This window comes from Neltuma alba, unplaced genomic scaffold (assembly GCF_004799145.2).
Source record: "Neltuma alba isolate B1F8T4 unplaced genomic scaffold, ASM479914v2 tig00007154_pilon, whole genome shotgun sequence".
Classification (NCBI taxonomy): domain Eukaryota; kingdom Viridiplantae; phylum Streptophyta; class Magnoliopsida; order Fabales; family Fabaceae; genus Neltuma; species Neltuma alba.
Window position 1 is genome coordinate 15,847 of NW_021634692.1, and position 16,987 is coordinate 32,833.

At 35.3% G+C, this 16,987-nt stretch overlaps 1 protein-coding gene across 1 annotated transcript; it reads left to right on the top strand.

The window, feature by feature from the left end:
• Positions 1–10,649: 10,649 nt before the first annotated feature.
• LOC114751903 (exosome complex exonuclease RRP46 homolog) lies at positions 10,650–15,025 on the top strand. The gene is made up of 8 exons (XM_028940595.1): positions 10,650–10,755; positions 11,094–11,207; positions 11,434–11,534; positions 12,052–12,072; positions 12,922–12,994; positions 13,079–13,146; positions 13,800–13,932; positions 14,629–15,025. Exons 1-8 carry the CDS (start codon positions 10,650–10,652, stop codon positions 14,742–14,744), a joined length of 732 nt encoding a protein of 243 aa, XP_028796428.1. The 3' UTR covers positions 14,745–15,025.
• Positions 15,026–16,987: the final 1,962 nt, after the last annotated feature.

The following is a 16,987-nucleotide window of genomic DNA, read 5'->3' on the forward strand; positions in this document are numbered from 1 at the left end:
ACGTGCAGGACTGGAAGAAGATCACCTCAGACAAGAAGCAGCAAGGTTGGGAAATGATGAAGGTAATATAAAATTGTTATTTATAATTTTTTTAATTTAAATAAATGATTATATATTTTGTTTCAAATAATTTAATTGTTTGATTATAATTTTTTATTTATTTAATTTGTTTGTTATTTATAATATTTTAAAAGTAGTTAAATGAATATATATTTTTATTTAAATTATTTAAAAGTAGTTAAATGAAAATAATTTGTTATTGATTTCATTAATTTATTACTTATAATAATTTTAAATTTAGTTGAGTAAAAATATTTTTTCATTTAAATTACTTAATTGTTTAATTATTATTTGTTTTTGATTAATTTATATTTTATTTATAATATTTTTAAATTAGTTAAAAACTAATTATTTGTTTTTGATTATTGAAATTGCTTAATTATTTGTTTATAATTTGTTATTTAGTTAATTTATTATTTTAATCATAGAGTAAATTTATTCTGGGGGAGGAGTTGAGGGCTGACACGATCAAGAGGCTTGGGATGGCATGGAAGAACAGGAGGGCCGACCTGTGGAGGGAGAAGAAAGGTGACGGGACGAGGCCCCTCCAGGAGATACTGGTAGATGTACCTGGTGGAGTCCCGGACCAAGACTGGTCCAGTTACGTCTATTTTAGGATGACGGCTGACCAGATGGTATGATAATATTGTATTAATTATAATTTCTTTATTTTTTATCCGACTTGACTCATTTAATTTAATTTTTTTACATTTTGCTTCAGGCTCTTTCTAGGAGAAATGCTGGGAGCGTCAGGCATCAGACGATACGTCATAGGGCTAGATCCAGGAGCTTTGCGATCACTTATGACGAGATTGTGAGTACTTGAAATAAATTTATTAAATATGTATATGTATTTAATTTGTAACTAATTATTTCTTTAATTTCATTTACAGAGGGAAAAGATACGACAGGAGCGGGGATACACAGCCACTTATGACGAGATGTGGCCGATGGTGTATAGACCTCGAGACGGGTGTGCGTTGGATGAGGTTGAGGAGATAGCGGTAAGTAATAAATTAAATATTAATATAATATCACAGTGTAGATATCATTATATTATAATTAACTTCTTTATATTAATTTTGGTAGGCACGGATAACTCAGGTCGATTCCGAGTTGCGTGAGTCTCAGGGGTTTGCCTTGGATCCCACCGCCTCACTTTTAGCGGGTCGTGGCCGGCTGCAGCACCCTGGTCGAGTTAGCGGGCTTGGACTTGGACCTACACCGACTAGGTTGCCCTGCTCAAGTGGCACTAGCCCTTCATATACTACCGGGAGCTCTCATGCGAGTGCAAAGCGGCCGGGTTCCTCATCCTCAGAGGAATTGCGAGAGGAGCTCAGACAAGAGTTCGAGGCCAGGATGGAGGCCAGGATCGTGGACCGTGATCGTCAGCTGCAGGAGCGTGATCGTCAGCTCCAGACGCAGCTTGACCAACTCTTGGCAGCTGCTACGGCTCTGCGTCATGTGGTGGTCAGTATAGCTCCAAACATCTCGATTCCTGAGATCCTCGACCTACACCTGCCACCAATCCCGCCCCTACCCCCCATCTGCCAGTCCAGTCCCAGCAGTTTGAGCAGCCTGCCCACCCCTAGCCGGAGGATCCAGCAGAGGATGATCACGATGATGCTGCTTCTGCCCCTCACCCATGATTTATCTTACTTTCATTGTATGGGATTTTATTAGAATTTTGATTTTATGGTTTTATATACTATTTAGATATTTATTTAAATTTTATATTTATTTGTTTACTTTATTTATTTATTTCTATAATTTTATTTATGTCACGTATTAATTAATATTGAAATATTTATTTATTTATTATAACATCAACATTACAATTTATTAAACACGTTAAACATGTTAATTAATCAAAATAATTCTATAATCATTTATTAATTTAATAAATATTTATTTTGTAATGTTATTAATTTATTGCGCTGTATTTCTATTTAATATTTAAAAATAATATCATTTGTAGCGGTTCTAAAACCGTTAGAAAATTCAACTGAATTTTATTACATCGTGAAACTTTCTAGCGATTTTATAAACCAACCGCTAGAAAATTAGGTAATTTTCTAGCGGTTTATAAAAACCGCTAGAAAATAAATTACCTCATTTTCTAGCGGTTGATAAAAACCGCTAGAAAATTACCTAATTTTACGTAATTTTCTAGCGGTTATAAAACCGCTAGAAATTTCAAAACCGTTGGAGACAAAATTCCCGTTAAACCGCTAGAAATTCTATCGTTTGTAACCGATATTTTAAATTTCTAGCGGTTAATAACCGCTGGAAAATGACTGTTCCAAATTTGTAGCGGTTTTGTAACCGCTACAAAAAAATGACCGTTCCACCAGCCTCCTTTATAAGCTGAAGCACTCCAATTGAATTTCATTTTAACTTCTCTTTGAGCTTCCTGTGTCATATTTTCATGAAATTTGAGCATTATTAGTGATGGATAGGTCGTGGATCAACTTGCACCGGTCGACTCCGCAATACTTGGCTGGTCTAAACTATTTCTTAGATTTTGCTTTCGCCAATGCTGCCGTAAATGGTAAGATTCAGTGTCCCTGTCCTAAATGTAATTTCAAAAAGTGGCATCCCAAAGATATTGTTAGGGAACATTTAATCTTTAAGCCTTTTCCGCGAGAGTACGTATTTTGGCAACTACATAGGGAACGGCTAGATATGGGTGTTGAGTCAATTCCAGTAGTTTCACGGATGGGAGTTCGAGTGGATGAAGCCGATGCCGTGAATGATGCTGTGTGTGATGCTTTTGGTGTTCACGAAAGCCCGAATCCCAACGAAGATGAAGTAGAGGGACCTCAACCGGAGTTTCTAAGAAACGAAACTGCTCGGGAATTTTTTGACCTCATGACCGAAGCTGACAAGCCTCTTTATTCTGGGTGCACAAAGTATTCGAAGTTGTCATTCTTGGTGAGGCTGTATCACATCAAATGCTTGTGCGGTATGACTGACAAGGCGATGTCCATGTTGCTGGAATTACTGGGAGATGCTTTCCCCCAAGCTGAATTCCCTCCATCTTTTTACGAAGCAAAAAAGATTATTAACAAGCTTGGCTTGAACTATAAGAAGATAGATGCATGCCCAAACGACTGTATGCTATACTGGGGAGATGATGCCAACAAAGAGATTTGTACGAGATGCAAGACGTCACGCTATAAGTCGGTACGGAAGGGCAAGAAGCAAAAGAAGAAACCGGCCAAAATTCTCAGGTACAAATTATTACAGCGTGTTACTTGTTCCGTCTCTAAATATTCGATATTTGAAATTCTTAAAACAATTGATTATGTCATCAATTTTTTAAATTGAGTCGATATTTAGTATTTAAATATTCGGTATTTTAAATTTTTAATATATTATTTTCTTAGATACTTTCCTTTGAAACCACGGTTGCAAAGAATGTATATGTCATCAAAAATGGCTCAGCATATGAGGTGGCACGCGACTGAGAAAATCTAGATGGTAGGTTAAGGCACCCACGAGACTCGGAGGCGTGGAAAGCATTTGATGCGAAATTTCCAGACTTTGCCAATGATCCTAGAAATGTACGTCTTGCATTGGCAACCGATGGTTTCAATCCCTTCGGAAACATGAGCACAAGTTACAGTATCTGGCCGGTGGTGTTAATTCCATACAATCTACCACCTTGGATGTGCATGAAGCAGAGCTCCTTTTTGCTTTCCATGATCATTCCTGGCAAGAAAGCACCAGGAAATGATATTGACGTATACCTGCAACCGTTGATACACGAATTGATCGACCTATGGACGAATGGTGTTGAGGCATATGACTCACATGACAAGCAACTATTCAATCTCCGTGCAGCCTTGATGTGGACAATAAGTGATTTTCCCGGTTTGGGAACTTTGTCTGGCTGGAATGTGCATACTGGGTTGGCCTGTCCTGAGTGCAATTTTGATTCTGTGCCATGTCGCCTTCCACACAGTCGCAAGTGGTGCTTCATAGGACATCGACGGTTCCTTGATTCCAAGCACAGACTTAGATTGCAACGGATTCGCTTCGATGGGAAACAGGAGAAGAGAGATCCTCCTGTTACTTTGTCTGGTATGGATATTTTGCGGCAGTTAGAAGATGTTCATGTCGAGTTTGGTAAGAGTGTGGATCCCGAACGATTGGGACGACGATCTCGTGGGACATCTGATACGCAACCTATGCAATGGCGAAAGAGAAGCATATTTTTCACTCTTCCTTATTGGGAATCTAATTTGCTACGACACAGTTTGGATGTTATGCACATTGAAAAAAATGTGTGCGATAATGTGCTATATACGTTGCTCAATGAAGCTGGAAAGTCCAAAGACCATCTCGCAGCTAGAAAAGATTTACGGGCCTGGGGAATTCGTGAAGAGGCTTGGCCTGATGAAAACGACAAGTTTCAGCCAGCTAAATTCACCTTGACAAAGCATAACAAGGATATCTTCCTCTCGACGTTGAAGAACATAAAAGTACCAGATGGATATTCTAGCAACATCTCAAGGTGTATCGATCTGCAGGCTCGAAAGGTTACTGGGTTGAAAAGTCATGACTCTCATGTTCTTATGCAACAGTTACTTCCATTGGCCTTGAAAAACACACTTCCTTCTGATGTATCGGTGGTTTTGGTAGAATTATGTTCATTTTTCAAGAAGTTGTGTGCGAAGGTCTTGGTAGCGGAAGAGCTTGATCAGCTGCAAAATAAAATTATTCTTACACTTTGTCACTTGGAGATGATATTTCCTCCATCATTCTTTACTGTTATGGTTCACTTGACTGTCCACCTTGTTCGAGAAGCAAAGGTTGCTGGCCCAGTTCACTATCGATGGATGTACCCTATAGAGAGGTACTAGATTATCTTTTATTCCCGCCTCTTTAAATTTCACATTGTTCTTTCATTTACTCGTAATTATTAATGCAATTTTAACTTACAGGTACTTGGGAAAATTAAAATCATATGTTAGGAATAAGGCATGGCCTGAGGGGTCAATAGCAGAAGGTTATTCCGGAGATGAGGTCCTAACTTTCTGTTCGAGGTACTTTGATGACATGGAGACATCTTTTAACCGCCCGCGTCGCGTAGATGATTCTCCTCCTGGTCCTTCCACGCCAACTTTATTTCCTCCTGTTGGGAAACCAGTTGGAGGATATGAATTCTTCAGACTCACTCCTACAGAGAAACTCCAGGCACACAGACACGTTTTGATAAATTGCAGCCAAGTTGAACCCTTCATGCAGTAAGTATATATATCATATAAGCTCACTAGCTTTTACACTTTATATTTGTTTCTTACTGACTCTTCTAACAAATTACACTTTACTATAGTGAGTTTAGGAGTTATCTCAGGCGTCAGCTACGGGGCCGTGCGCGTTCTGCTGACATTGATAAAAGAGTCCACAAAGAGTTTCCCAGTTGGTTTACACGTCGAATACGTAATGACAACAGCCCATACACAGATGAATTCAAAGCTCTTTCTCTCGGTCCGTTAGACCATGCACGAAGGTTTACCGCGTACAATGTCAACGGCTTCAAGTTCTGTACGGTTGGACGTGATCAGGGATTGCTCACACAAAACTCTGGAGTTTGCGGGACATTCGGAACGAGATGTTATGCTAGCAGTAGTGATGGCGATATGCGCTTTGGAGGCGTCACTTACTATGGAAAGCTAATTGACATTATTGAGTTGAGTTACCAGCTTTTCACCGTGACACTGTTCAAGTGCTCCTGGGCAAATACGACAACTTCACGGGGACTCGCTACTGACCATTTGGGCATCACCTCAGTTAATTTCTCTAGACTTATTCATAGGGCATCTGAAGATGATGAGCCATATATCCTTGCTTCTGAGGCACACCAAATTTACTATGTCGAGGACGAGAAACATAAAGACTGGAATATGATCGTTCACCTCAAGCCACGGGATCTTTATGATATGGGTGATGGTGACATTATTTACGACAGTGAACCCTTCCAACCCTCGAATTTTGAAGACTTCTTTCCTCAAGGAGATGATAATTTGCCAATTATCAGGTACACGTCTTTTCTTAAATTATTTAAATAATTAACTACTAATTACTAATTTTTTCCAAATACATTATAAATTTAACAAATTTTTTTAAAATGTGTCCTTTCAGGCCGGATGATGATGGAGAATAGTAGCATCCAAAATAAATTATTAAAAAAATTTTCCGTCCATAAATACATATGTATAAATTAAAATTCGTACATTTTTTTAAAAATAAAAAAAGTTTAATTTGTAGCGGTTAAATAACTGCTACAAATTTATTTTACAAAATTATAATTTGTAGCGGTTATTAACCGCTACAAATACATATCTATAAATTAAAATTCGTTCAGATATTTAAAAATAAAAAATTAAATTTGTAGCGGTTATTAACCGCTACAAATATATCTATAAATTAAAATTCATTCAGATATTTAAAAATAAAAAAATTAAATTTGTAGCGGTTATTAACCGCTACAAATATATATCTATAAATTAAAATTCGTTCAGCTTTTTAAAAATAAAACAAATTAAATTTGTAGCGGTTAATAACCGCTACAAATAAAACCGCTACAAAATACTAGCGGTTATATATACGCTAGAAAATGAATAACAGCTACAAAATGCAATGAAACGCTACAAAATCACCGCTACAAATATGTCGCTGATCTCTATAAATACCATATCTTCTCTACATTTATTTACTCCATCTCTTTTCTTTCCTCTCCTATTCTTCTTCATAATTCTCTCTTTTTTTCTTATTATCTCATATGGTGGTTTCTTTCTTTTTACTGTATGGTAAGTGAATTTTATTTTATAATTCATTGTATCTTTTATTTGTTTTTATTTAAAATTTACTAACATATTTATTTCTCCTTTTCTTTCAGATTTTTCTTCTCCACACTTGTCATGCCCTCCTCAACTGATTCAAATACTCCTCAACCTAACACTATAGATTCAATATTACAAAATATATCATCTTCAATTCAACTATCTTATTAAATATTCAATTAAATTATCTTATTAAATTAAATTCACTTCTTTTGACACATTCATAATTTAATTACATATTGTTTATTACAAAATTTAAATATATAAAATGTAACATATAACTAATTATACAAATTAACAAAAATTCTTCAACATAATTTATTTAATGGTTTTTAAAATTATTATATGAAAAACCAAATTTTTTTTTCTGGCATGGTAAACATTTCTAGCGGTTTCGAACCGCTAGAAATATTTTGTCAAATTTAAATTTTGCGCCAAAATTTCTAGCGGTTCAAACCGCTAGAAAATTTTTTTGCCGCCATTCCAGAAATTTAATTGGCGGGAAAATTTAATTTCCCAAACATTTCTAGCGGTTCTCTAACCGCTAGAAATTTCCACGCACTACTGAAATTATTTATTTCCCGGCAAAATTGATTTTGTTTAGCATGTTTCTAGCGGTTATAAAACCGCTAGAAATTTTATTCCGGGCACATTTCTAGTGGTTTTATAACCGCTAGAAATGTTTTTCCTTTATATATTTTCCAGCGGTTATAAACCGCTAGAAAGTTTCTAGCGTTTTGACCATAATGTGTAGTGGTTGCCATAACCGCTAGAAATTTTTTCTTACGCCTGTTTTTCTAGCGGTTTTGTTAACCGCTACAAATGTGATTTGTTGCGGTTAAAACCGCTAGAAATTTATCACTCTAATCGCTACAATTGACATATTTTTTTGTAGTGTGCTCATCCCCTGAAAAGAGGTTGCAAAACTCATTTAAGAGTGGTAATTTTCACTACAAAAGTTGTAAATATCACTCTATGTTTTGTAAAATTCAGTATGGAATTTTATTGGTTTTTAGAAACAAGTTGCCCATCCCTTGAAAACTGGTTGCAAAAGCCATTTAAGAAGTGGTCATTTTCACTATAAAAGTTGTAAATATCACTGTGTGTTTTGTAAAATTCAGTCTGGAATTTTATTGGTTTTTAGAAACAAGTTGCCTATCCCCTGAAAAGAGGTTGCAAAACTCATTTAAGAAGTGGTAATTTTCACTACAAAAGTTGTAAATATCACTCTATGTTTTGTAAAATTCAGTATGGAATTTTATTGGTTTTTAGAAACAAGTTGCCAATCCCTTGAAAACATGTTACAAAACCCATTGAAGAAGTGATCATTTTCACTACGAAAGTTGTAAATCTCACTATGTGTTTTGTCAAATTTAGTAGGAAATTTTATTAGTTTTTAGAAACAAACTGCCCATCCCCTGAAAACAAGTTACAAAACCCATTGAATAAGTGGTCATTTTTACTATGGAAGTTGTAAATCCCACTATACGTTTTGTCAAATTTAGCATGAAATTTTATTAGTTTTTACAAACAAGTTGTTTATCTCCTGAAAACAGGTTGCAAAACACATTAACAAAGTAGTCACTTTCACTACAAAAGTTGTAAATCACAATATGTATTTTGTAAAATTCATAATTAACTACATGTATAGTGAAATTTACAACTTTTATAGTGAAAATGACCACTTCTTAAATGGCTTTTGCAACCAGTTTTCAGGGGATGGGCAACTTGTTTTTAAAAACCAATAAAATTCCATACTGAATTTTACAAAACATAGAGTGATATTTACAACTTTTGTAGTGAAAATTACCACTTCTTAAATGAGTTTTGCAACCTCTTTTCAAGGGATGAGCAACTTGTTTCTAAAAATCAATAAAATTTCACGCTGAATTTTACAAAACACACAGTGATATTTACAACTTTTATAGTGAAAATGACCACTTCTTAAATGGCTTTTGCAACATTTTCAAGGGATGGGCAACTTGTTTCTAAAAACCAATAAAATTTCACGTTGAATTTTACAAAACATATACTGGGATTTACAACTTTTATAGTGAAAGTGACTACTTCTTCAATGGGTTTTGTAAACCTGTTTTCACCGGAAAGGCAACTTATAAGCATAAATAAATCATTCAATGAACGTGCATTTAAAGTACGTCACAATAAACATTGAACTATTAACTTTCATAATTAACTACATGTATAGTGAAATTTACCATTCACGTAGTGGGATTTACCAAAAACCAGCAGGCATATGACAGCAGTTACGTTACGTAATTGCTTGCCATTGTTTTCTGATTTTCGCTTCATCTTTCCCACAGCTTCACATTCTCTGAAAATGGTTTTATGCGAAGAACAGAGATAGAACCAAAATTTTTTAGAGAAATGATAGGCAATAACATTTTAAGCTGTGGGAACCCATCGAAAATCAACGTCTTCCTCTCTCCTTCCTCTCTTCTTCCTGATTTCATCAGCGTCTTCCTCCTCTCTCCTTCTCGTGTTTCATCAGCGTCTTCCTCTCTCCTTTCTCTCACTTTCAGACAGGGCATTTTGGTCTTTTGGCCAAAAATCTGAATTCCAGATTGGTACCCAGTCCCCTATATGTCATTTTGCTTATTCAGGTGCCTTATTTGCCTTTTTGAAATTCAGATGGTATTTTGTTGTCATTTTCCTAATATTTTTTTAGTTACATCCAGCACCGTAAAATATGTTTTGGTGCATCCATCATTTTAAAGTACTTTCTTTTTTTGTACATCCAACACCTAAAAATATTTTTTGGTGCATCTAATACTAAGACAAAAAAAAAGTTCAGAGTACTGGATGCACCTAGAATATACTTTGGGGTACTGGATGTATCTAGAATATATTTTGGGCTGATGGATGCGCATTAACTCTATTATTTTTAACTTTTAAAGATGATAGATATTAGGTGGATGGATGCAGCATGGCTATTTTTCTGGTTTGCTACAGTAGTAAATTATAACATGATGGTAGTTTCTAATATAAATTCTACCAGTATTATCTGAACTACAAACTACTAATACATAGGAATATCTTTTTTTCTCCCCTGTAAATATAATGTGGGAAGATTTTTCTGGCAAGAAAAAAAATGTGGGAAGACTTTCCACACAACATACCATTCTTATTTTTGGTTTATCATTTTAAATTTTAGTTTTCAAATAAATTATTTTTTAGTTATTTTTTATTTAGTGTTTTATTCTGTGGAGAGAAAAAAGTAATTAAATATACATTGTTTAGATAATAAAATTTTTAAGGGACTAACTGTTGGGGGAAAAAAGAAAAGAAGGACTAAATTAATATATTTAAATAATTTTATAATTACTTTTTTAAATTTCTTTCCTCTATTTTTTGTTATTTAGAAAACTCTTTTTTCTTCTCAGCTCAAAGGGGAAAAAAAAACTCATTTTTTTCCCGGCCAAAAAAAACTTCTTTTTTCTTGCGTGTTTTTTGGTAAAAAAATTTGAATTGAATTTACGGGTTTCCTAACTTTTCCTAAAACCCATAAATCCTGCTTCGCTCGCTGTGCTACTCCTGCAAGTAGAAGATTGCCGCCGCGCCAGTGCTGTTCGTGGAGGACTCCGTTGCGACGCTTTCCGGCATCTCCGTCTCAGGCGGCTCTCTCAAGTCTTAAGGTTCTCCTTTATTTTTCCCCTCCTTATCTCACACCTGAAATTTCGGTGCCACGCGCCGTGTGACTTTGAGGCATCTTCGTCTTCCATGGAAGTTGATAGACCTGATGGCCGTTCGCCTAGTCAATTGAGGCCCCTTGCTTGCTCTCGGGGCATCCTTAATCGTGCCCATGGCTCTGCAAGCTGGACTCAAGGTTATTCCCTTATACTTATCCCTCCCCTTCCGTTTTCATTTATTTCCGGTGACATTTACCTTTTGCTATATCACTCTTTCAGTTCAGTGTTTTCATTGATGTAAGTCAAAGTTACATTTCATGCTGGGGTTGTCCTCAAAGTGCCTTTTATTTTTATTTATATTTTTTATGGTATTGGTCGTTTAGGCGTCGGTTAGTATAGATGGGGTAAATGAATCGATTTTGGATGAGAAATGACTGTTGTGTTTGAGTAAGGCATTGTAAAAAAACATTGCTTCTGCCTCCACGGCACTATAGTTTTTGAGATATCTTATCTTGGATTTGATTTCATCTCTTAGGGGAGACCAAGGTTCTTGCTGCAGTTTATGGACCCAAAGCTGGGACTAGGAAGACTGAAAATCCCGAAAAGGCTTGCATTGAAGTTATATGGAAGCCTAAGACAGGACAGATTGGTGAGAATTGCTATTTTGTTTTTCAAAAAAAAAAAAAAAGTTCGTTTAACAACTGTATTGTTATTAACGTGGCCAAGCCTATTTTTCTTCTGCAACTTCGAAGTACAATTTATTATAAATCATTTTTGGTAAAGAATTATATTGACAATATATTCCATGTGGAGGCAAATGAGTCATCACATCTCTTCTGATTTTTTGTGAATGGATGAATATGTTCATGGCTTAGGAAAATTGGAGAGGGAGTCTGAGATGATATTAAAGAAATCTCTTGAAAGCATTTGCATTCGAAGCATGTATCCAAATACCACAACTTCAGTTATAATTCAGGTCAGTTTTGCTTTAACCCTGGGAGTAGGATCCCTTTGTTTTGTCTCTCTTACATACTTCTGAATATATTTATGGAAAAAGCTACAAGCATCTACCTGGATTTCAAACACTTGGTTTTCCAATAAATTTGAGAGGGCCCAACCTTTTTTATTAATTGTTTTGGTCTCTTAGCATTGCCTAAATATATTTTGATCCTTTACAATTACTTAATATATGCACCTAAGTTAAAATGAATAATGCAATTTGTTCTTACATTACAGTAGGAAAACAAGGGAGCTCTGATGAAAATTTTAGCATGTGAGTGGTGACAGAAGATAATTTAGTAGTTTGTATTGAGCTTATTAATCTCTGTGAAACAAATTTGGCTCTTTTGACTTCTTCATTAGTCTATTCCAGTTTCCTCCTTTTTATGTAACAACTGTTAAGTTTTATGTGTATGTTATTCTGAAGTTATCCATAAATAATGTATCATCTGAAGTGTCATGGCATGATTGTATATCATTTGTTGCTACTGCAGGTCGTCCATGATGATGGTGCTGTATCCTACTGCGATATATAATTACATTATGATGCAGCTGGTGACTATTTCAGTTAAATTGTTACGTCACACACTTTGATAGATTTTTTTTTTATTATTATTTTTTAACTAGTGCTATATTTCACTTTTACAAGTTGCGATTAAAATTTTAGTGGCCTGTACTAATTCATGTTTGAACTGCTTCTCTTCAACTCATTATCAGATATTGTAAAGATTTTATGATTTTTCCAACCCTCGTTTTAATTCCCTGTCAAATTTTCTAGCTGTTAATATCATCATTACTGTTTTTGCTGTTTCTCCTGATTTGTACTGAGGCAAATCTTAATTTCTATTTTGAAATTATTGTCAACATGCCAGAGTTCATCTTTGGATCCCTTGCAGCATGCACGACAATGTTGAGTTCTCTTATTGAAGATCCTTTTTGCTTAGCAGATATATGCATGGTTGCAATTTGTTCTCCTTAGCCAAACTCATTCTTATTCATATCGTGGCTTATTTTCATCTAGCCATTTTCTTTTTAATTCTTGAGAAGAAGTTTTTGGGTATAGAAATAGATGGATAGCAATAGAAGGATTCATCTATTCTGCCTTGTCTTCTAGCTTATGATCATTTCTACGACTTCTGTGCTTGAGGTTCAATGCTTACAATTCGCTTCAGTTTGGTGATTAGTGACTTTCTTGGGGGGTCAACCCTACCTTATTTGACTATGAATTGAAGCGACAAAATTTGACAACCATCAGATATCCATTTACACAATTTGATCCAACTGATATCCAAAGGAGAAGAATGTTTAATGTATTTGTTTCTGATCTACAACTTTTTGTTGCTTTTTCTTGACTTAATAAGTAGCTTCTTCCGTGTGCAATAAATGCTGCATGTGCTGCCCTTGTAGATGCTGGAATCCCACTGAAGCATCTTGCTGGTAACCAAAACTTATGGCATACCGTTGTAATTTCATCTGTTGAAGCATAGTGAATTTCTCATTTTCCCATGCTTGTCTCTACAGTTGCTATATGTTGTTCTGTGGCTGATGGTGGCTATGTTCTACTGGACCCTAACAAACTTGAAGAGGAGGTTAGTAGCATTTTTTCCGACTAAAACATTGTTCACTCAGTAGCGCATTATGTTTAGTTAGAGCTAAGTTACCTGAATCTGGTCTTCATTTACATAAAGTTTGTGACTGTTTCTTGGCTCTTTTTTATTCAATCAAAGTATCTGCTCTAAGTACTGGTGTTGGTGGGAAAAAATCCCAAAGGTGTTCTTTGAATCTGACCAAATACATTCTCAAAGAAAAACCAATTATGCAAATAGATGTCACCACTACCTTACTTGCCGTACAGATGGCCCTCACTCGTGCCTATATTTTTTTTCAATTGATTGAGATACGTTGATACTAAAATTCGTTCAGGAATCACTTTGAAAGTCATGTTCACTGCAAGTTGTTAGGATATGTGTTATCAAAATTTAGAGTGAGGGAATCATGTTTATTTTTTAGGATAAGAAATCAAAATGTAGTTTACTGAAAACCTCAAGCACAGTCAATGTAATCTTTTCTAGTTTCGCTTCTTATAATTTTATTACTATACAACAGTCATTACTGGGTAGCTAATTATGTGGTCTGAGTTGTTTCTACTTTTATTTTCAGTCTCCGGAATTTTAAAACAGGGGTTCCTTGGTCGATGCCTCTTGTACATAAATCTAATTTGATATTTAATGTTTAATGGCAGAAAATGAAAGCGTTTGCCTATTTAGTCTTCCCAAATACATGTGTTTCAGTTCTACCGGGAGGATCGTTACAGGTGGATAAGGAACCTATGGAACATGGAATCATTACATCTGTAACCCATGGTGCTATGTCAGGTATCTGTCTTGCTTCTTTTTTGAATTCCATGGAGGATTAAGTGATCGTGGCCTCTTCATTTGGCTCACACTCTTGCTTTGCTGTGGCTTTTATCTGGTTCGATATGGAGATAGTTTTAAATCAACTTCTCGATTAGAGCTTCTCTGTGCATGTTCGGATATGTTAGAGCCATATCACATCTATTATGGTCCTATGGGATCTAGCCCATTGCTTCTTTCTTGGATTTTCAGCAGTCAGCACCTCTTGCTTAGTTTTTATTTTGTTCTTAATTTTTCTATGTTCTTGTTCTGTGTTTTCTGTTCTATTCTTTAGTCATTCAGCCTCTAATGTACATGGGTTGAGCTTCAACGTGTGTCATCATTTTGCCTTTAATGAAATTTGATCTTTTTATCAAAAAATACATCTCTGACCAGTGCTTATACTTCCAACGATGCATTTGACAATCTTATCGTGTTCCTAAGATCCAGGACATGATCATTGTTCTTTAAGTACTTTCGCTGGAATCCAAATTAGGAGTTCAGATTCCATCTCCCCCCCCCCCCCCAAAAAAAAAAAAGTGTTTCTTTTTCACCTAGTAAATGACTCTTAGAAGACTATAACATATGATCCCACGATTTTATTTTTCTATTTCATTTTGTTGTTTTAATCTTTTTAATGCTTGACCTGATTGAAATTTTTGGCTGAATTCTTTCAAGTGGATGATTATCTCCATTGCCTAGAAAGAGGGCGTGCTGCCAGTGCGAAGATGTCTGAATTCTTGAGGAAGAGCTTACAGCCACAATTATCTGGAGATTCATCTAAAGCCGGTTGATACCAAACAGGTTGTGCTTTGATATGTTTGACCCATGCTTGTTTTTGCTAACTGGGAGTTACTGAGCTTCATACTTGTGAGCCATGTACGTTAGGCTTTGCAGTAGCAGACAAAACATCTTCCTTGAAAGTGTTAGTGTAATGATATAGTCCTCATTGGTTAGGTATTTAATGGAATCTGATTTTTTTTTTTTGGGAGGTTCTAACATGTGTAACTGTGACCAAAATATGTATAAGATTTTTATTGTTTGGGAAAGTGCAAGTGACTTTTCTTGACACCCATGAATGCACGGGTGGAAAGATTCAAGTTTTATAAAAGTTTTGATTAATTAGTTCACAAATGATGAATTTCAGTCCAATGCAACTTTTAGGAAGATGACAACTTTGCTAATAAAATACAAAATAAGAAAAACGTTTTTTAATAATAAAAGGGAAAATTAATCAGAAAGTCTTTATAGTTTTATCAAGTTTGGAATCAGGTCCCTATTATTTTTGCCTTTTTATTCAGTCCTTATTATTATTTTTTTATTAGGTTAGTCCTTCCGTACAAAAAAAATTGAAGATGCCGTTAAAGTTGACCAAGATATTCGCTGAAGCCCATCGTCTGTGTACTCTCTCTGCACCTTCATCGTTTGCACCCTTCTCTTGCACAAGCTTCACTCCATTCTTGCTAAGCCAACCTCCCATGTCTTGTCTGCAACTTCAATGAGAGAGATAATGATGAATCAATTCAAACAACCTTACTGTATCTCCATATTTCCATGTAACAAATTATCTTCGCCACACAACCTCACAGCAAATATCGAAATTTGTAAAGACACAATGCATTATCCCAATATCAGAATTGTTGATTGGAATGCTAGCTTCTCCTCTTTCGGTCTTCTTTCTCTAACCCATTGTTTTTTTATTCAAAAAATACCATTAGACGCAATAAGTTCAAACTCAACTCTTTTTCAATTTCTTGTTTAAAAAAGAATGTAAAGATCCTTTTTTTTTTTTTTCCAATGTTTATATACTACTTTCTTTTTATGACATTATTTTAGAGTGTCATTGATGGAAGTCAAGATCTTGATTTTGCTTTAACCAAAGCCTCGATGGAGAAAAAGACAGTAATAGCGGCGCTCCTAAAGAAGGCTTATGTGGAACAAAACGCAGTCACCATGTTTGACCTCTTTTCGAAGAGCTTCTAGCTTGGAGAAGGCACGAGGTCTCTGGTTAATGGTGAAGAGGTAACGGTATTTGCTATGAAGGAGACTGGTGGAGTTTTTTTTTTTTTTTTGGGGTGTAACGCCTCATGTTTAAATCAATTAACTTTCCTTACGGAAGCATTTGGAATCACTTTTGAAGGCTACAATTGATGAAAAATCAAGTTTGAAAATTTTCATTTACAGGTTACTATTCATTGTCACCTTAAAATGTGACAAACTTCAAAAATTCATAACTAATTGTAGAAAAATTGAAATTGAGTGATTCCAAGTTCTACAAAAAGCTCTTTGGATAAATTTTGAGAAAAATAGTTTCTGAACTGATTGCCTTGAAATTCGAGCTCAATTTCCTTTGAAAAAGTTACTGTTCATTTGGTCATTTTCGGATTTTACTGTATTTTTGCCTAACTTTGGAAAGACATAACTTTCTGCTCGGTTATCGGAATCAGGCAAACTAGCCCCGCATTTTAAAGAGAAACATTAGATCTCTTTGATTGCCAAATCTTATGACCTAACTCACTCGTTTGATAGGTCAAACTGAGCTACAAACTCACTGCTCCAGGACTTACGTTTTATCCCTTAACATCTCTTTAATTCTTTTATTTTCTTTGGCATACATAACATGGCTTTACTCTTTCCCATTCATGCTCATACACTTTCATTCATGCCATAAATATTATAATTAAATACATGGCATCATTGGCATCCATAACATAGTTCACAAAATAGTAGAATTATACATTTATCAACAGTCTCATCCATTAACAAGAATAATTCTCCGCTTACTTCTCCTTGCTTCTCATGCCATTATTGCCCATCATTGATTGACCTAAATGGTTGGTTAGGGAGGGGTGAGATTCGGGAGAATCTCAGTAGCAAACACTACCCATAAGCATGCAAGACATAATGCACATGCATGACATGTTATAACATTAACACATGAATGCCATGGAAAGTAAGCTAAAGCATTTCTTGCTTCCATAACATATTGTCAAGGCAAAACATAACATAAACTTGCAAACATAACTTTGCAAATATT